The 22,504-nt window shown below is 40.2% G+C and overlaps 1 protein-coding gene across 2 annotated transcripts in view; it reads right to left on the bottom strand.

Annotated features, from left to right (window-relative positions):
* HS2ST1 (heparan sulfate 2-O-sulfotransferase 1) overlaps nt 1-22,504 on the bottom strand; it is a 189,923-nt gene that overhangs the window by 50,471 nt on the left and 116,948 nt on the right. For both annotated transcript variants that reach the window (XM_030205345.1, XM_030205346.1), the window contains exon 2: nt 12,004-12,242. In XM_030205345.1, the coding sequence (XP_030061205.1) occupies nt 12,004-12,242 (239 nt within the window). The remainder of the gene's footprint in view (nt 1-12,003; nt 12,243-22,504) is intronic.

Genomic DNA, 22,504 nt, shown 5'->3' with positions numbered 1-22,504 from the left:
TATTTAAATTAAACTTGGTAACATAACTCTAAGGAACAAGGCATGTAGCTTAACACTAATGGGCATTTTACTCTGCTTCGCTTTAAGTGAAAACTACAGTGGCATTCCTATACATTTTTAAAATACTAGTAGGACTAAGAGGACTGTTTACAAAAGCTGACAAATCTGGTTAAATCAATAATAAAATTTGCCAACAAGTGAGGATTTACATGTATCACATCTTTAGTTCACAGAATAGGAAACAAAAATGAAACACAACTATGTACATTCATAGGAAAAAATTGTTTTTCAAACGTTAATAGCAAGGTAGTTAATATTTTGACATGCTTTAGTTTGACATGCCCAGTCATTTTTCCCTCTGAAAATATCATGTTCTTATCAAAATATGCATTCCATCTCTTCCCTTTATAGTCTGTTTACTACCCCCACTTGATCACTTACAAATGAGTTGTCAATATTTTAAATATTAACTGAAAGATTAAAATAAAAATCACCAAAAGCAGCATATTAAAATGTTTTCCACAATTAAAAGAGCCTAGATTGAGCTAGACCTGCTATACTATCAACAAGCTCCCTTCACAATTTGAATTCTATTTTGATTTTGCTTGCTTGATATTTATTTGCAATATGGGGATAAGATCATTAGAACAAAAAAAAAGATCTAGGCGTAATCATTTTATTATTATAACATTTTGAGGATTAGCCAGTCAGTGTGATAAGATAATTGGGAGAAGTTAATACAATAGTTTGCATAAATAGATATCACCAGCAGGAAATACTGACTTTGTATATAGTTATGTGAAAAAGTTTCTCCCCTCCTGATTTCCCCTATTATTGCCTGGACAGTTTCTGATCTTTAAACAAAATGTATGAGGGCTGAATGAAAAGTAATGCCTCCATCTCCATAATTCATCAACGGCAGCACTGACACACTACATGTGTTCAATTGATCTTTGAAATCTCTTCCTTCACCTCAGTTAATGAGAAATGTCCATTGAAGAGTTTATTTTGCTATTGCTTATGAAATGGAAGCTTGCAGTGAGCACTTGGTGTAATTTAAGGAATGTGCCGTAATATAATTTCTGACTGACTGTTGAATGAATTCCTCCAATTGAAATTCACTGCCACATGCAGATTTTTTATGCTGCTGACTATGTTGATGTGAGTACTGTGCATCACTGGGCCAAAAAAATATACTGTAGACTGGGAAGGGCTGATTTGTGTGATCAAAAGCCAAGGCTGTCGAGTTGGCGTTGGCAGCAGAGTTGGTAAAAATGTAAGGATTTCAGCTTCAACATAAAAACCTAAAACATTATAATACCATACCATATATCTACCTTTGTCCTGCATCTAAAATACAGGTAAAAATGAGTTTATTTACCAATATTTTAGATCCAGAACAAAAAATGTAAAGGTCAATATCAGTAGGAATCAGAGAGTAGAAAAATGCTGGAGTCGAAGGTTTGGTGTACCAATTCCACAGCCCTGTCAAAAACGAAGTGTACAACAGCAACGGATGAGTCTCATATAAGAACGGTTGACAAACTCAAAGGACAACTGGAGGACTGCTCAAAGGGAAATTGCCAACGCCACTTATTCTACCTTACACAAATTTCACTGAGCAGATTTGCAATTCCAATGGTCGTTTTTAAGACCAATTTGTAGTCCTAATTTCTCATGATACGCATTTCATTTTTTTGAAATTACTATATGAGAGATCATTTGCAGAGACGCCCAAAGCAAGCCTGTGGCCGAAACAGAGTACTGTGTCTCCTGTTAATAAATGTTTCGGTATCCAGAGTTTCCTCGTTCATCTCTGGTTTACTAGGCTTATTTCCCACTCCTTGTCTCTTCCTGTTTGTGTTTCGTGGGATCTCAGTGTTCCATACAGCTATTCAAACATACTCCACTCTCACCACTCATATTTCACTGTTAAACCTTACATGAATTTAACATCAAGTGTGGTCAACAAAAGCTGTAACATCATTTAGAACTAATCATATCATTAGAGACACAACTGGCTGCAAACCGCAAAAAAATTGTGTTTTAGTAGAAGCAATCTGCTCAACAGTTATCCCAAAAATAATTTGTTGGAATGTCTGTATTCTTGTAAGCAGGCAGGCAATTCTTAAGAATCCCACTGTTGGTATCACAAACTGCTTACACATGGGGCTACACCAATTCGCCACCTCCCTGGAGGATTTCTCTAACTGCCAGTGTCTTGTCTCCAATAAATCATAATAGCATTAATAAAGTCGTGCAGTTCTTCAGATTGTCATGATGTTTCTATTATCTCACATAGCTCCTCTATGACTCTACACGGTGCTGTGTTTTGCTCAAAAGAGCGTCTTCAGGGGTCTGTGTAGTTCAAAATACAATTATTAAATCAGTCGCCACCTACTACATTTATACACATATTTAAATATCTTAAATATCTAAACTTGCATACTCAAAAATATTACTGACCTAAATGAGTGTCCGGGAAGCCAAACCAGAGTCCACTGATGGGCTGAATGCTCAAAAATGTTCACACATGCGCATCACAGCATTGCGGGAAAAAATCCATTTAAATACCCTGTCACATGAACCATAACCCATAGGGGGCCACAGTATTCCACTGAAATATCATACGCTGTTCCTTTCTCTTTTTGTTTTCTATTTATCAATTTATTTTAATAACATTTATGCCAAATACATAAATTCAGAATTAAGAAAACATTCTTTCAAGTAAATTATAAAGAAGGTACAATGCAAATTTATATGTTTGTCCACATTAAACCTTATACGATCCAAGAACCAGGAACTTAAAATTAATTAGCCCAAATGACCAAGGTATAACCTCAAAACACGTGAGGCTCAAAGGACTCAGGTTGACGCAGCCGATCTAGTGTTATTATCCATTGCTAACATACATTACTCTTTGCTAACAATAAATTCTGTAAGCTTTCCTGGTTCAAAAAAATATAATTAGTAGCTTCTAAAGAAATATAACATTTACAAGGAAATTTCAATATAAAGGTCCCACCCATTGTAGGACCCTTGATTTCAATAAGAAGAAGTCTTTTCTTCGTTTTTGTGTTTCTCGTGAGAGATCCGGAAATACTTGGATTTTTGAGCCAAGAAAGGGATATGGCGAAAAAACAATCTAAATATGTTATTGCGGTCCAGCTGCAGTGCAAATGTTACCAGCAGCGTTGTCCTTTCCGTAATAACTTCCAATGAACTTTCCAGAAATTGTGTTAAATTCACATCTGCCTGAGGTACTTGCACATTGCCAGTTCCAGCGCCAGAAATGTAAAACACCCTAGTTAAAGGGGGAAATGCATCTGAGGGAATACCCAAAACTTCGATAAAATATTTTTTCAACATTTCTTTAGCTGGAATTAATGGGGACTTTGGAAAGTTCAGAAAACAGAGGTTATTCCTCCTCATTTGATTTTCCATATAATTGACCTTTTTTCTTTGAAAGTTATTGTCTTTGATAATCGTCAAAATAGACGTTTTAACTGATTTTACCTCAGATTCTAAGGCGTCCGTTCTGGTTACCTGCTCAGTAACCTTATCCGCAAATTCAGTCTGTGCTTGAGATAGTTTCCCCACATCAGCCCGCAAAGATTCAGCTACCTGTAGTAAGGTGGTGTTTAGGCACTGGATCGCCTCCTATATGGAGTCCATCGTGACAACTGTCGGTCTTACGATTTCCCCGATTCTCACAGAGGGTTCTCCCCGAGTATGCACAGGCACCAATCCTGATTGCACCGTTGTTTGAACTGGGGACGAAGTAGCTATGGTGTCTCCATCACAAACAACAGGGGTTCCACTTCCGGGAGTTCCCGTTGTTTGCCCCAACATAGCTAACAGCTCTCCTCCTGGCCTCAAGGGTGTTGTCGTCGGAGGGGGACTAAGAGTCATCCCCTCTACGCTGAGGTCCGATATCGCTACCAGGCCCCTCAAAGCGCCTTCCTGAGTCCTATGGAGCAGCAGACCGGACTCCTCCAACGTTGCCTGTCGGGTGGGGACAGGGTTTACCCGTCCTGTGGAGCTAGGTACGTTGGGCTTGCCCTTTCTCTTCCCCATAGTAGAATAGGGAAGGTTCTCATTCCATATTCAGTGAGGTGCGTCAGGAGCTGCAGCTCACATGTCCCTCACGAACGCCATCTTGGATCGCCCCACCACTAATATCAATGGAACATTTTCATTTTTTAATCATTACATTATCTTCATTTAAATAGAGTTATGGAGGTGGAAACATTACTTTATTCAACTAGACAAAGAAAACCTAAGCAAACATACCAGAGGTTTTAAATTAGAACTTCATTTAAGGAACCAAGTTATCCATCAACCATAGCACCCACATGAAAAAGTAACTTCCCCCTTAGATACTTAACCAATTGACCAAATTTAATTGATAATTACATTCAGCTGATTCAACACAGACAGGCCTGCTGAATCTAAACCTCACTATATATTGAACCTGAGTGAAGTAGAGAACAGATCCCAGATGAAGGTCACAGCAAATATTTTAAAGTAACCAGACGTGGCCACGTTATACCCAAAGGCTGTCAGGGATAACACTATAAAAATATGAATAAAAATCAATACATAAAAACTAAAGACATAGAAGCAAAAAGACAAAACAAAAATGTACAGTCAAGATACTTACATTTATGGATAGAGCATACCATAAATAAAGGATTCAATATATTTCCAAGTTTAAAACCATGCAAGTAGGGATAAGAGACAGGTGAACTGTGAAACAAACTGTCTACATCAGTGCACTGTGGATTCCATAGAAATATGATAAGAATCACTGGGTACAAAGCAAACTAAAACACATTTTTGTGTGGTGCAGGCAAGAAAGTAGCAGTGCTATAGTAATTAGGTCAAAAAGGACAAATAACCAATAGGGATTTAAAACAAACTCGCCCCTATTAGCCAGATTATTTCCACACAGCCTAAAAAAAAAAATACATAAAATCTAAATGATAAAGCTCACACAAATAGGCTCAAAAAGTCTTTAAAGACCGAGGAACAAGGCTAAGAAAAAATAAGTTATTTACAGAGTGGTAATTTTCCATCAGAGTGGCAGTGTCTACATCACATGAACAAGAGTCTGCCATAATGTGCACAGTTGCAGGTATTTTAAACTCCAAACAGGGTCAAAGGTCAATTAACAATTTTATTTTATCAAGCTATTTTTATTACAGACTTTACCAGTATGACTGTAAGTTAAAATAAAAGCAAAGCCATCACAATTCTTATGAAAAACAGAGCCTATATTAACACTCTAAAAAGATCAATTCTACAAAAAATAAAACATCAAAAAACTGAAGGTAAAGTGTAACATATTCAGGCAACCTCAAAAAGCTAATTATCTGAGAAAACACTCCCAATTTACTTTAAAGCATTGAAACTAGTCAAATTATGATTTTAAAAGCGTTTAAAGGTTGTAAAAGGATAACAAAAATGTAGAAGTAGTGACTGCACAAACAGCACATTATATATATATATATATATATATATATATATATAGAGAGAGAGAGAGAGAGAGAGAGAGAGAGAGAGAGAGAGAGAGAGAGAGACTTTAATACAACAGTAAATACAATATCAAATAATTAAATAGTAAATCAATAAATAGAATGGTCATGTAAACTAAACATAAGTAAATAAAATGGTCATATAAAAAGGACATAAATGAATAAATACCAATAAAATTGATATATTCATACAATAAATCATATAAACAAATTTGTATATCTCTAAACTTAAAAAATAATCACCTTGTGGTCACTGGTGTAACAGTCCCTAATTCAAACATCATTCTCTTTTCAATCCTAAAAGTTTATCCACATCTCCACCTCTCAAAAGTCCTGACTTGAACCCAATAGAGATTATGTGGCAAGACCTGAAATGAACAGTTCATGCACGAAAACCTACGAATGTGTCTGACAAAGTGGTTTTGTAAACACTGGATTAACACAGGTGATATGGTTGTTGGATAACTGTTCCTTAAATAAATGAAGTTTCAAGTTTCCCATTTATTTGATATACAGCCTATTAGAAAACCAATATAGTTTATATTCACTTTCTAAACTGCCTTTACTGTTAGGCATGCCAGAGTAATTTACACAACAAAAATAAAAATGTGGAAAAGGAACTACACATTTTTCATATAGAATAGATTCTGACACAAAGAGCAAATAGTTTAAGGAGCAGAGCAAAAGTAAACAAAACCACAACAGCAAGGATGTTTGCACGCATGTATACATTCATTAAGGGCCTATAGGCCTGTCCAAATAGCCTGATTTTAATAACTACCTTAAATTTTTTTTAGGGCAAACTCACTACAAACAGAAATAATTTTAAAACTCTTATGTGTTTACTCAGGTTCCCTTAGTCTCATTCAGTATTACATTTAGTTTAAATTTCAGAAACCATTCAGTGTGACAAAGGAAATAGCAGGAGAAAGCAGGAGGGGGGAAACCTTTTCACATTACTGTTGGTCAATGTTCTTCACACATTTTTAAGCAAGGGCCACTGCTGGAAGAGAACCAAGAAAAATTTTCCACTCCAGAACAGTGGACCAACCACACTGGCTGGCACATTTCAATTCTTCCATCTTTTGCCCAGGAATCTCTCAATAGCTTTGTTTACCTTCGCCTGCCCTCAACTATCCACCTGTCTTCAGCTCTGCAATATAAAACACAAGCCTTACCTTGCAGCCATCATTTACATTGATTTGGATTTGGTGACAGCAGCTCTCCTAAGCCACAAGATTGCTGAATGTGTCTCAGCAGCACACAATGTTTCTATGGCTGATTCTGCTCTTGCTGTCCATCTCAGAGACCTGCTGCTGCTTCAGCCAGCTAAGTCTGCTGACTTTATCACCACTGGTTCATGCAGCCGAAAAAGTCTTCCGTTCACACTGATAAATAGCCTCTTTCCTATCTTATCTTCATCAGTGGCCTATGCAGAAGCAGCCTCCTCTTCAGTTGTGAGGGACAATGACAATTCAATCAAGAAGGCAAACAATCCCCAACAAAGAGCTCAATAGCAACAGGAGCCATAACAGATGACCATGTGGATCACCACTGGCTCACAAGCCTTGCAATGAAGAGCATCATAGTGATGCCCCACATTATGTTCTGTGTTTAATTCTGAAGGGTGTACTTTTGTAAGCACACTGAAAGGGTTAGAAGCAGCTCAGAAAATGGCTACCAAAATGACACAAGTTTGCAATACAAGTCCTATAGAGAGAGGATTAAAAAAATTCAAAATGCACTCACTAGAAGAAAAACAAGTAAATGGGGATATAACAAATGTTCAAATATTTGACATATTTTAGTAAAGAAGGTGGTGATAATATTTTCCAAACAACGTAGAAATATGGATAAAATAAGCTGTGACACCTTTTTATTAAATTCAGTAAATCAATGTTATTGTACTGGATTTCCTCCTGTTCCTTTATGATACCTGAAAAAACTCAAAAAAGTAGGAGACTCCTAAATATATAGTGTCTCATATGAGATATAATTTAATTATAGAGGAAAAGCCTCAATCCTGGCATGTACTCCTTATGTTGTTGTTCAACCTCTAGTAGAGGTTTTTGAGCCAGTGATGATCAGGCAGTGCTCCCTAACGTTGAACAACAACATAAGGAGTACATGCCAGGATTGAGGCTTTTCTTCTATAATTCAACTAGTAAAAAAGCCCCGTTTCTGATGCAAATGAAACGGGGGCTAGCAATGTTTTCTTCTGTGTGCATGTGGGAGTGTGTGTGTCCCTGCCCTCTGGCCTCTCTCCCCTCCCCCCTCTGAGTCCTTCACTGTTACAGAGCCAGCGATTTGATTTCGTGCTCTGCTGTTTTCCTTCACTGACTGTGTTACAGAGAGGGCGGGGCAGACACTCATAGGGAAACCGGATATCTCGCCCCTTCACACTTCCGGCTGGAGGCTTCATAGAACGTTGGTTTTGCCTTTTATATAGAGAGATTATATCTCATATGAGAGGCTATATATATAGGAGTCTCACTTTTTTGAGTGTTAATATATTAATGATTGGACTACCTATAGCTCTGTTTTGATTATCATTAGGAGTTCCTTTATGATACCTGCCCATTTTGGACACAGTTGATGTGGGCAGGGAGGGTGGCAACATTATTAAAATACTTAATTTTAAGAAGCAGTGCTGGATATTTTTCTTAGATACTTTATCTCCACAGGGTCTTAATAGCCAATTGGATTGGGGATCCCTTCTCTGATATAATTAGTTTCTTTCATTTGATAGGTTAAGCTTGGTTAGATTTTGATTGATGGGTATTCATGGGCAGTACTATTTAATCCGTAAAGCCGCACTGATGCCATCTTTGAGTAAAGTTTGATGATGGCGTTCTAGACGGTAAGCGTTTTCTATAATGGTGAATGAAATAAACTATAGTAGAAAGGTTTGGTGGATAGTAATTTAATAATTGGGTAATCCTTTGTATCTATTCTTATTTTTAGTGGACCCGACCCTGACGCAGCTAAAGCAAAACATGCTGCATGTTGGCCAGTGGTCTTGGTGTTTGCAACTAGCCTTAAAGCTAAATTCTAAAAAGGTTTTCAATTTTTAAAGTAATAAGTTTTTAGCTTTTTTGGAAGGAATACATATATAATAGCAATTTTGTGTGAGAATAAAATGGACAAATAATTTGGACTTATGAAGATGCAATGGCGAGTTAAGAGAGAGTTAAGAGTGTGCTCATCTCTTCACAAATGAACCGTCGCCACACGCTTTGTGCCTCTGAGGTCCTTGAAAATTAAAGGAGTAAATGAGATAAAAAGTAAAAAACAATAATAATAATAAGAAAAAACGATTAAGAATCTTGTTGAATACAATGTCATTTTGAAATACTGCAGTGAAATTTGAGTTTGAAAGTATGTGAGGCGCTAAGCTTCTTTGTCCTGTCAATTGGAACCAGGGCCAGGAACTAGTGCAATCTGTCTTCACTGGCAACTGCTCATCACTTTCCCTCCTATTTTATAATCCTTCCTTTCCCACCCCCAAGAAAAATACACTTAGGCTGTCCATTCCAGTAACAGTGCTTGGCTGGGAGCCATGCATCAGGAATCCTTCCAGAGCCTTGCAATTATGTGCCCTAAATTTGGCCACCTGGTATCATCATTCAGCTATGAAAGTTCCCTGTAATTTTAGTGGGGAGGCTCTGATCAAGGCACCTAGATTAGCAGATTTCTACAAATTCCTGGAGGGCAAAAGCCTATGGACAACAATTAGCCCAGTACACTGTCTGAGACAGAATGCTAGGAATGACGGATCTTTGGTCTGGCGCAGAACAGTGCACTTTTATATTCTTAACTAGTAAAAAAGGCCCGTTTCTGACACAAATGAAACGGGCGCCAGCAAGGTTTTCCTCGGAGTGTGTATGTTTGAGAGAGTGTATGTGAGAGTGACTGTGTGTGTGTGAGAGAGAGAGAGAGAGTGAATGTGCGAGTGTGTGTGTGAGAGAGAGAGAGTCTGGGTGCGAGTGTGTGTGTGAGAATGAGTGTGTGCAAGTGCGTATGTGAGACACTGTGAGAGAGAGAGAGTGTGCTTCACACAGATACAGTGTGTGCGAGAGAGAGAGTGTGTGTGTGAGACACAGACTCTCTGTGAGACTGAGTGTATGAGACCAAGAGTGTGTGAGTTACTGTGTGACACATAGAGAGTGAATGTGATACAGTGTGAGACAGTGTGTGTGAGAGAGAGAGAGAGAGTGTGTGTGTGACAGATACCTCTCCCCTCCCCTAGTGTCAGGCCCCCCTCCCTCCCTCTCTTTCTGGTGTCTGAGCGTTACTGTGCAGGACGCTGAGCTCTGGCTGTGCTTCAAGGAACTGACCAATCCTATTTAATAGAATGCACATCCAACATTCTGAAGCCGAGAAACCTCGTGTGGTTGGTCACTTCTGCCTGTGACGAACCCGGAAGTACGTGATGTCAATTCAGGAGATGGATACAGAGAGCAGGAATGCCTCAGCCATGCAGTCAGCTTCAGAATGTTGGAGGTGCGTTTTATTATATAGTATATGTTTAGACTTATTTTTACATATTAAGATAGACTAACAAGACAACCACAAAGCTTTGCTCTAAAGAAAAGGAAATTCAAAGACAAAGGATCATGATCTAAGGTGCAGCTAGAAGACTCAGAGAAAACAATCAGCAACTTGGGTTTAGGGAAAAACAAAGCATGAAATTAAACTAATTAAATAGAGGCAAAACCAAATTCCTTGTACTGTCAAGTCCGCATAACCCCACAGCCTACCAAAAGTTTACAATCAACCATAAAATATACCGAATTGAAACTCAGTTAAAAATACTGGGAATCATTCTTCAAAAACACCTAACACTAGATAGTCAAATATCAGCAGTAACAACAAAATGCTTAAGAACACTATGGAAACTGAGAAGGATAAGAGACTATTTTTCCTAGTACAAATAACGATACTTTCACAACTGGATTACTGCAATGCAGAATGTTGGTTGTAAGGAAAGTGCATGAAATCGCTACAAACTGTCCAAAACATGGCGGCAAGGTTAATTTTCAAGAAGTCGAAACATGAAAGAGCTACTCCACTACTCGAAACACTACACTGGCTGTCAATCAAGGCAAGACTAATCTTCAAAGTGAGCACCATCATCTACAAAATATTATTTGGTTTGTCTCCAGAATACATGGTAGACTTGGTAGAACTATCACCAAGAAACACAAGCCCAGAAAACAGAAGCTACCTACTTCTTCACCTACCCAACTGCAGAAACATAACTTACAAATCTGTCTACATGGCTGGATTTAACTACCTGGGCTCCAAATGGTGGAACTCAATACCAAAGATCACAAGAAGAATCACAAACTGTCTTTAGAAAAGAACTGAAAAAACTCTTTAAAAAAATTCTACAACAAATAACTTAGCTATCAATGATCATTTCAATTACTAATCATAAGCTATCCTTATAAGTACCAACCAAAATGAAAACTGTAATTGTAAACCATCACTAAGTCTCAACTGCACTATAAAATGTAAAGCAATACTGTAACTGTTAACCAGAATGTAATTTGTAAGCCACTTTGAACCGAAACTTGTTTTTGGATAACAGTGGGATACAAGAATGCACAAACAAACAAATAAATAAAGTGCCTGATTCTTTGTTCCAGGATACTACAGTGGGGATATATTCATGCTAGTTTTATTGGACATTTCAATGGCTTTTGACATTGCAGAACGTGGTACTCGGGTGGTTTGAATAACTGAACATTTAAACTTGGAGATATGAGATGGTGGATTTTTGTCATTGAAAACTTATACCTCAATAAATCTATCTCCAAATCTTCTATGTTGAATTAAAACATTAGAAAGCAGAACACACAAGCTCTTTTACAATAGGACTGCTGCTCTGCATCTCTAAATACTAAACCACTGTCATCTTAATCAAATCAGCTCACTACATTGTTTTCAGTTATAAGTAGGTCGATCTTGTTGTCTTTGCACAAGGGTTCTTTACATAATGAGCACACAATATTTATTAACTAGTGAATGGTGCCTTATTTCTTTATTACCATCATCTGCCAAAACACTATCACTTCAAACTAAACAAAACACACAGAAAAAAAACCTATGCACCTCTAACTATACTGCTTAGTGCCTAAAAAAACAACAAAAACTGACCTGAACCTGCCCTTTTGAAAATTAATATTGTCAATGTGTTAAACTTTTAAACCACTGAAAATATGGCTACTTAGGACTTTGGATCTACCACTACAATCATAATTGCTGTACTCGTCTCACCAAGGTTCCTGCACATACTCATTTCTATCTACAAGAGAAATCCTCATGGACATGTGAGAATAGAAAAACTGTACAAAGGTACTGCATATTCTACTACAATCAAGTCACGTCTTCTAGCTTGTGTTCAACATTTTAACAGCAGCCATAAGCTTAGAGTATACATTTTACAATAAATTCAACTTGCCTGATCTTGCAGTGACATAACAGGATTATTTTTGGTTGTATTGATATGAAGAACATGATACTTGTTCTTCGCACACAAGTCATAGGCGATGTTTGTAAAAGATGTGCTTGCTGTTTTAGGTACTCTGTTATAAATAATCACCACATCCTCATCCTCATCCAATGTGCCATCCTGTCGAGGGCCATCCATCGTGTGACGTTGCTCTATTTCTCGGACCTCGTGTCTTGCAATTGCTCTTTCTGCAAAGGAAATGTACACACTTATTAGAAATAAGGATAAATATGCATTATTTTACAGTTTAGAAAGCCAAAATATTAACATTTCTATAGTGCTATTAAACATAGGCAATATTTAGATACATAAAATAGAAAATCCCCATAATCAAGCTTACAGTCTAGTTGAGATAAGAAAAATAATTTCCAGTGATCATGTAAGCACTGAACATGCTTAACATGAGAGAGTCAAAATCAGAAAGAGGAAGTGTTTATGGATCTAAAAGAAATGTCAAAGATATGGGATTTTAAGTAGGACTTAAACATGACCAGAAATGGAGCAATATGTACTAAATCAGGAAGGCTATTCCATGCTTGTTCCTCTGGTATGACTGTCTGGATATCCTACTATCAACTTAAACTTATGGCCAAGAATGTCTGAAAGATTTAGTAAACTGGGTGGGAAAAGCTAAGAGAAGCAAAAGAGCAGTGGACAAACTTTAAAAAGATATAAGACGAACAAATCTGTTGATGAACTTAATTAAACAGGAAGAGGCTAATGTGGTTTTCTAATGCAGCAACTGGAAAATGTTTAGCATTCAAGCTATAACAGATCACAGAAAGACAAGTAATAGTATCTGGTAAATCTAACAGAAACTGGGGTAATCAGAGCAAAAGCACAAAGGGAAGAAAGAATTGTTAAAACAGTAAAACAGAGTGCAGGTTGCTGATCTTTTAAAAAAGATGATATCAATCTGTGCTTGGAAGATGTGCAAAAGTGGGACTCTGAGTCAGAAGTGAAAGGAAGGAATACTTTGAGGTTGACAAGAAAAAAAGTATAACATATTAATAAATATTTTTGTTCAGTGCTCAGTGAAGTGAGAACAGGGAACACTGTCACAAATATGAATGGAAGTGAGGAAGACCTCAAATGATTTTCAGAAGACTGTGTCCCCTCAGGAGCTAGCTAGTTAACTAGAAGCACATAAAGTGAGATTTTATTTATTTATTTATTTAAGGTTCATTTCTACCCCACATTTTCCCACAAATGCAGGCACAATGTGGCTTACATGAATTATAAATGAGGAAACATACAATGCATGGATGCTACTGAGGAAAACTGAGGTAACGACAACCACAATAATAATAACTAAACAGCAGAGTTACTGATGGAGTAAGTTTTTTTGAACAGGAACGTTTCCAGCAGTTTCTTGAAGAGAAGGTGATCAGCTTGCGACTTTAAGAACAAAGGGAGAGCATTCCAATTCTTCGGGCTGGTGTAGTGGATAGACGAGGCAAAAAGAAGCTTGTATTTGACACCCCTACAAGTTGGGTAGTGTAATTGGAAAGAGCGAGCTGTTTTTATGGCATTTCATGGTGGTAGATCTATTAGAGGAATCATATATTCCGGAGCTAATCCGTAAATTATTTTATGTGTTGAAGGCGAATCTTTCTTTTACTGGTAGCCAATGTAGAGTGAGACGCAGAGGCTGCGCAGGAACCAAGTGCGATTTTCCCAAGATGAGTCTCGCAGCAGTGTTCTGGGCAGTCTGGAACTTTCTCAGGAGGCACTCCTGGCAGCCTGCATATATCCCACTACAGTAGTCTAGGTGAGACAGAAATAGCCAGTGAACGAGAGTGCGGAAGAGCTCTCTGGTGAGACAGAATCTAATACCCTGCAGCCTCCACATTGCATAGAACATCCTCTTGGTGACCGCTCGCACGTGCAGGTCTAGTTACAGATGAGGGTCTAGCTCAACACCAAGAAGTCTAAGGCTCTTTGAGATAGGAAGTGTCTGGTCTTTGATGACAAGGGTGTTTGTTGAGAATTTGGCATGAAGGGACGAGAAGACAAGACATTGAGTTTTATCTTTGTTTAACTTAAACTGAAATACTTGAGCCAATGATCCATGATGGAAAAACTCGCTTCTATCAAATCTGAGATTTCAGTTAAGGAGGAATGGAAGGGGATGTAGATGGTTATATCGTCTGCATAGATAAATGGATAAAGCAATAGGCCTGGATGCAAAAGATTCAATGGTACCAGAGTGGATTCAAAGGACTGGAGACAGCCAGTTGATATGGTTCTTCACAAAAATGGAAGTAAAGAGGAGGTTGAGAACTACGGAGAAATTAGACCTTACCTGCTAATTTGCTTTCATTTAGTCCCTCCTGCCTGCTGGAGACTGAGAAAATACTGGGGCTAGGGTCACATGGCCAGGGCTCTTATTGGCTCAGAAGTTTCTCAGTCTCCACCTGCTGGAAGGTGTGCGCAACCCATCAGTCCAATCCTGGGCCGGTCCAGAGGGACGCTAAGGAAAGGCTAGTTAGTCTGACCTCAACTGTGAGTAAATTATTAAAGCAAAGGAGAGTCAAGTTTCTGAGATCCAATTACTGGATCCGATATAGCATGGTTTTAGAGTCTTGCTGACAAACCTGAACAATTTGATTGGGTGACCAGAAATAGATCAGGGAAAGTGGTAGATGTAGTACATTTGGATTTCAACAGGGACTAGAAAAGCAGCTTGTACACTGAATGCCTTAGGTATGGGCACTGATGTACTTAATATGTTCTGCAGTTGTACTACACTGTTTAAAAATTACTAAAAAGTCTTAAAATCCCCCATTTCTCACTTAAAAGTGAATTCACTAACTCTATGGCATACTGTTCTCTGTACTTCTCTCTCTCCTTATGAACTCAGTTCATCAAGCAAGCTACTCCTATGCCCTTGAACTTCAGATAGCATGCTTTCTATAGTGCTTACCATGATGGAAACTTGACACAATTTGTTTTTCATGGCAGAAAAATTCAAGATATACCACCATAGTATTTTGAATATAGTGAAAAACTGGTTAAACCTACAATGAACTTTTTAAAATTATGATGGCCAGTCTCTTATCAGCTCAATCTGAATCAACCCTTGAGACTTTGGTGTCACAAGCTCTCATTTGTAACTACTGAAGGCATTCTCTCTCATTTTTGAGGCCCCACCACTTTTTTCCATCATGCCCTGCCCTTCCAGTGAACATTCTATAGCCAAGGGCCAGAAACCATGGACGTCCCTCTGGAAACTGGCACGTGTATCCTGCCTGACCATTAGGTCTCAACAATGTGCAACGATGGGAACTCCTATCCCTCCAAGCCCCAAGCTCCTAAGGCTGTGACAACCACCTGTGCAACACCTCCAGCCTCAGAATTTACATCTGAGTGCTTTATAAGTTCATAAAATAAATAAATAAATAAATAAATAAATAAATAAAAGATTACTTTCACCCTTACAGATAATACTTGACACAGTGACATTAGATACTACTATGCATCATGTGGAAATCTCACAAACAAAAATCTATGGGGACAATTTTATAAATTGGCCTCTTAATTCAGGCACCACAAAGGGGTAAGTGTAGTGCTAATTCCAGTGTGTTTTTACTAGCAAAAAAGGTGCCGGTACTCAAATGCTAAGGCCACCCTTCAGGGGTGAGTTGATCACTGAGAGACCCATCCCACAATAGCCAGGCCCCCTGCAATCAGTCACAGAATCTATGGCAAGGCAGAATTGGTGTGTAGAGCCTGAGCTCTTTCATTAAAACATGGGCACCATGGGTCTATTTTAGCAGACAGTGGAAAAGGTGCCGGTACTCAGTACCCCCTCAAAAAAAGCCCTGGCTAATTCTATAATGATCTAAGGATGTGCTTAAGTCCTTACAAAACATAAATGCAAAGCCACACTGGTGCACCAAAAGTTAGATGTGCCTACTTACAACAGGTCAATGGCTGGCTGAAGTGGGCATTAGGCATACCTAAATGAACTGTGCAATGCATGCATGTAACTGATAATATTCTATAAGATGTGCGTTTCGCTTGGTGATGCACCCATGACATACCCATGCTCCACCCACATGTATGTATCCACCCTGGCAGATGAATGCTAAACAATCAACATACATTGTTTTTATAAACAGCACCTAGCAAATGCATCAATTGCCACTTCCTGGCAGCAATCACACATGCAAGCACTACTGTTCTATAAATTAGGCACACTATTGGTGCCCAAACTGGTGCCCACCTAAACTTCCGAAAATCACTAAAAACTAACCTGTTTCAAAAGGCTTATCCCACCGACCCAACTTAAATAACTGAACTCTGCTACACTGCAAAACTAAAGTACGTAATGGACATCCACAATTCTTATGCTTTACGATTCCTTAATGTGACCGTTCCACATGAATCTTATTTTACCACACTATCACTTTGTATTTGTTCACACCGTAGTCAGCGAAAGCCTCTCCGGTATTATGTAAACCACATTGAGCCTGCAAATAGGTGGGAAAATGTGGGATACAAATGTAACAAATAAATAAATTTAGGTACCAGCTTATAGAATTGCCTTTTATGCTTCCACAGACAATGTATATTGAAACTACTAGCATTTAGATATCACTCTGAAATGCAGTCAAGAGACATCTCTTATGCTGGGCATTACAATGAATGGTTTTGTAAAATCCAGTTATACAAATTAATTTCAGGTTTGATAACAACTGGACACACTCCTAACACATATGGTTGGTATTACAGCTGAGAATAATTTGTATGTACATGGGAAGAAAAAAAAAAGCACCTTGGGACTCTTAAAACGTCTTCCACAAGGAAGGAGGGAAAGGGGACATTCTTGAATGTTAAATTTTACCCCCGTTTACTAAGCCGCACTAGTAGCAATGCTGACACAGCCCACTCAAAGCGAATGGGCTGTTCCGGAATTAACTCGCAGCTTTGTAAACAGGGGGGTGGGGGTAATGTCAGTTTTTGCCTTAATTGTTTTATCCAACCCTGTTATAAAGGAATTGTTACTTGTTATGCACAGAAATTGACTGTCTTATTCTGAATCTATTTTTGATTTTTTTTTAAATTTACTGTATTTTATGATTTTCATGCGGCTGGCCGACAGAATAAAAGGAGAAATTATGTCTTACTTGATAATTTTCTTTCCTTTAGTCATAGATAAATCCAGAAACGGATGGTTATGTCTATCTACCAGCAAATGGAGATAGAGAACATTGAATTAAGATATATAGGATAGCCTGCAGTCTAGTCTCTCAGTTTACTCCAAATCAAAGCAGGAGAAGATGTCTCCGGAAGCTGATTGCAATCCTTCCCTACTATAAAAGCAATACACTTGGATAACAGTAGAACTAGAAGCAGAACAGCAGCTCATCTTAACAGTGGAATGAACAAGAAACCGCACAGAATCCACAGGGCAGGGCTCTGGATTCATCTGTTGTGACTAAAGGAAAGAAAATTATCAGGTAAGACATAATTTCTCCTTCCTTGTCATCAAAGCAGATGAATCCAGAAATGGATGGAATGTAGCAAAGCAGTCATCAATCCGGGTGGGACCCAGATGCTGCTGCTGAAAGAATTGATACATCAAAGGCCACGACCAAGTGAGCCGCTGCTTAAAGAATTGATACATCAAAGGCCATGACCAAGTGAGCCGCAACATCCATCCTGTAGTGTCTAGCAAACAAATGCAGCAATGCCCAGGTCACTAATCTACAAATCTCTTCCAGGGAAAGGAGGAGAGATTCCGCCCAAGAAGTAGAAAGAGCCTGAAGTGTCAGTGAGGCAGATATCCTTGACAACAGGTAAGCAGATGAAACACACTCCTGGATCCACCGGGCAATAGTAGTTTTAGAGGCAACCGCCTCCTTCTGAGGCCCCACAAATAGAACAAAAAGATGATCCAACCACTAAAACTTATTAGTGACTTTCAGATACTGCAGGAGGACCCCACGGCCATCCAGACAACAAAGTGAATAAGACGCCAACCCACACTTGGATTTGGAAATCGAAGGAAGATGTACCAGCTGATTGACATGAAAGGCCGACACCACCTTAAGCAAAGAGGAGGTAACTATAAGAAGGAAAACTCCTTCAGGAGAAAATCGCAGAAACGGATCCTGACATGAGAGAGCCTGAAGCTCTCCTAGCGGAGGAGATAGCCAACCCTACCGCCTGCAGCTGACAGTTGATATACCAGTACACCTCCTCTGGAGTCCAATGCCCCTGAGCAGAGTGGTGAAGCCAACAGCCCCGGAAAATGGCATCCATCACCACCGGAATCTACAATGATATGCTGCATTGAAGATGGAAAGACAGGAGCCACCAGCCCAGCTGGCCTTAGCCCGAGGGGTCCAGCGAAGGTGACGGGCTAGTCCTGAGACTAGTGGGAGAGGAGAAAGAGCTGAGGAGGTCCCATGTGAGCTCTGCCCTAGGGCACGACCTGCTGCCATGTAGCCCAGCACCTGGACCAAGTCCCAATCCCGAGGACAGGGCAGCTGCAGTAAGGAACGTATCTGGCCCTGAAGTTTGACTCTCCTGTGATCTGGAAGATAGACATGGCCCTACTGTGAGTCAAACAGAACTCTCAGATATTCCAGCGACCGAGTCGGCTGCAACCTGCACTTGGGCAGATTGATTAGCCAACCCAGACAGCCCAATATCTCCATTACCCAAGCCATAACAGTCAGGCTGTCCTGAAAGGGCGAGGCCTGAATGATCAAATCATCCAAGTATGGGTGGACACGAAACCCCTCCCAATGCAGACAAACGTTCGCCACCACTATAAAGGTCCAGGGAGCCGTCACCAGCCCAAATGTCATCGTCCAGAATTCGTAGTGCTCGCCCAGGACAGCAAAGCACAAGATGCGCCTATGCTGTGGCCAGATCAGATGTGGAAGTACGCCTCCTTGAGGTCCAGGGACATGAGATATTCCCTTTGCCAGACTGCCATAATGACTGATCTCAGAGTCTCCATATGGATGTAGCGGACCTTGAGGGACCGATTCACCTTCTTTAGGTCTAATAACAGCAGAGAGGAACTTCCCTTCTTGGGGACCACAAAACAGACGGAATAATAGTTCCCTTCCCCTGTTGGGTGTGGAAAACAGTGGAATTGCCCCCAGATGAAAAAAATCTGCGAAGGGAGAGGAGAACTCTAGCTTTTAAACTATCTCTAATAATGTCCAACACCCACTGGTCTGATATGATCTTGGTCTACTTTTGTGAAAGCCGGAAAGACGCCCCTCAATGACCAAAGGGGAAGAATGAACCAAAACACCATCACTGGGAGCTGCGGACTGCAGGTGTCACTCGGGAGGTTCACAAAGAGGACCGCTTGTCCCCACGAAAGGGCTGCTGCATCTGAAACTTGAATCTCTTAATTGAAGGTTCCCTCCTAGGCCTGTATAATTTAGCATTTTTGAGACAGGAGCACGACTGACTGCTGGCGAAAAGAGGAGCAGGCCCTATCCTCAGGCAGGCGCTAGCCCTTGGAGTCCACAAGACCCTTCACCAGCTTCTTATGGTCCTCCCTCAACAGCAGTTTCCCCCGGAATGGGAGTTTTGCCAGGTGCTGCTTGAAGGCTACATCCACTGACCAATGCCGGAGCCACAAAAAAGCCGCTAGACTGCAACACAAGCGCAAGTTGCTTGGCTGAAGCCCTGAGCAAATCAATGAGAATCTGCCAGGTACATTAACCTTGTCTCAAGAGTGGGAAACTCCAGGGATGATGTCATATCCAAATCAGAAAGCGCATCAGCAGCCCACTGCACCCAGGCTAAACAGGCTCGAGCCACATACAAACCGCAGATGGAGGCCTGGCGAGACAAACCCAAAATCTCAAAGGAAAGCTTGAAAGCAGACTCATTCTATCTTGGGCGTCTTTGAAAGCAATGCCCCCTTCCACCGGCAGCATAATCTTCTTGGTGACCACTGCCACCAAGGAGTTCACCTTCAGCAGTTTTTTTCCAGTTCCTCAGATAGAATAGGGTACATTCTACCCATAGCCCAGGCCACCTTAAGTCCTGCAACCGGGCGTCTCCCATTATGCAGCAATGAGCTCCAGCATCAACTCATGCACTAGAAAGGTGCGTGGGGTTTTTTTTAGTACCCACTATTAGTGGATTAGAGGCTGCCATAGGTGGAGTGGGGAAAAAGATATTGAGGACCTCCAGTGCCTTGGTAATAAAAGAGGGGAGTTCCTTTTTGTGGAAAACCCACACAGCATTTGAATCATCCGCTTCCTCCAAGGGCAATTCTCCCTCCTCCAAAGGCTCAGGCTGTGGAGAAAACATAGACAGAACCTACAGTCCTCATTCCGAACCGGGGGGGGGGGGGGGGGGGGGGTGCAGAGGAGAAGCAGGGTCCATTTACAGCACCAGGTCCACCTCCCTCTTCTTCACAGCTATCACCAATGAGGACTCGCCCTAGGGGACGAGGATGTCTTCAACATACAAGCCTGGTGGAATAACACAAATTCAGGGGAAAACAGTACTTGGGTGGCTGTCAGAGAAGAGTCCAGGCCAGAAGAACAAGTGAAAGCAGATAAGAACCTAGCAGACCCGCAGAAGCAGAGGGAGCCACAACTTCCACTAAGCAGAATAACTGCGAGGCTCCAAAATGGCTGATGCTGCTGGGCTCACTGCAAAGAATCTGAAGCAGCCACCATGACACTTACCTGTTCGCACCCAGACAGTCCACAAAGTGCTCCCACAGCCCAAAAGCCACCCTGCCACAAACCTTGGGCTGGGAACTCGGATGTGCCAAAAACAAAAGTATAATCATGATGCCATGGGGAGCTGACAGCAATAAAAAATTTAAACCGGTACTCACCATGGTAGCACAGCAAAGGCTGCCAGTATTTGAGAGCCCCAAATGCAGAGCAGGTAGGCTGGATTTTGCGGTGTCACTCGACCCCCCCCCCCCAATGCCCCCAATCTTGTGGAAATCAGCCCAAGCTCCCCCGCCCAGAAGGGAGTACTGTTGCCTACGCACCCAGATGAACCTGGGACTCTGCTTGGTTGCTTTTTCTTTTTTTTGCACAGTAGTGAGGAAGGATAATAGTGTGGCTGCAGGGGAGAAGGGGGGGCAGGGGGGCAGGAGGGTGACCTGGCGCCATCAGGTATACCCTAGATAGCACCAGCCAAGCCAGCCCAGGCTCAACCGAACCAAACGGAACAGATGTCCACAACAGCAGAGACCAGACACAGATAAGATGTCTCAACCTGCTGGAGAATTCAGTGTTTTCTATCTCAAACCTGCTGGTAGATGGACATATCCATCCATTTCTGGATTCATCTGCTCTGATGACGAGGAATACATATTTCAATATAACCAGACTGAAAAAAAAATTGGATTCAGAAAACACTTGTTTGGAAGGAGAAAAAGATAATTTATTCAAGAACAATGTAATTGACATTTTATCTTTCTATAATTTTGCAGTGCTAGCTTGGATAGAAAAAAGCAAAACTGTTTTGCATCAGAAGATGCTGCCTTAGCATATACTTACTCTATGATGATACAGACAAGAGTTCAGTACAACATGCTTCTTTCTCAGCAAAACAGATGGCAAAAGTACACATTTTACTTACATCAATTTAAATTGTGAAGCTGTTTTAAAAATCAAAGATCTCTAGTATGATTAGATTATAAGCTCTTTCAAGCAGTGACTGTCTCATGTTCAAGTGTACAGAGCTGCGTATATCTAGTAGCGCTATAGAAATGATAAGTAGTAGTAGTATGTCAACATTATTCAAGAAAAGCATTGCTGCTGCATTCTGAATAACCTGACTGCAATCAGGCAAGAGGTCAAGACTGTGTAATGTAATATTTCACAAATCTATTAATACTAATGGACTCAAATGTATGCAACACGTGGTAAGGTCAGTCTACGTCAACATGAGTTCATACTGAAGAAATGGCTCAGCTGTAAGAGGTAAAATTTATTAATGGAAGGGAAGATAGATTTCATATCTAATTTTAGAGATAGGTCATTCTTTGCCCATTTCAATGTAATACAGTATCATAGTAGACGATGGTACATAAGGACCTCCATGGTCCATCCAGTCTACCCAGGAAAGCATGCTTTGATTGTGTTATAAAGTTTTCATTCTTGATTCTGTTCTGTCTGCCATGTTCAGAACACAAACCATAAAAGTCTGCCTGGCACTGGCCTTAGTTTCCAACTAGTGAAGTTTCTGTCTAAGCACTGTTTTGTTTAATTTACTTTTATGTTATTTAAAAATTTATAGCACACTCAATCTACCATTCTCGGCAGGTAACAACATACATAATAATGCATAAAACATAAAATTATCTTACTTAGCAGCCATGCTGCTTTACTGCTAATGTTGTTTAACAACTGCCCACCACTCTTCCCCAAAGGCTTGATGAAAAAAGTTTCTTCTTAAATAACAACTGATTCCTCTCTGCTCTAAGTGAGGGTGGTAA

Source organism: Microcaecilia unicolor, chromosome 6 (genome assembly GCF_901765095.1).
Source record: "Microcaecilia unicolor chromosome 6, aMicUni1.1, whole genome shotgun sequence".
NCBI lineage: Eukaryota > Metazoa > Chordata > Amphibia > Gymnophiona > Siphonopidae > Microcaecilia > Microcaecilia unicolor.
The sequence above is the reverse complement of the archived record's forward strand: the minus strand, read 5'-3'. Positions and strand labels throughout refer to the sequence as shown.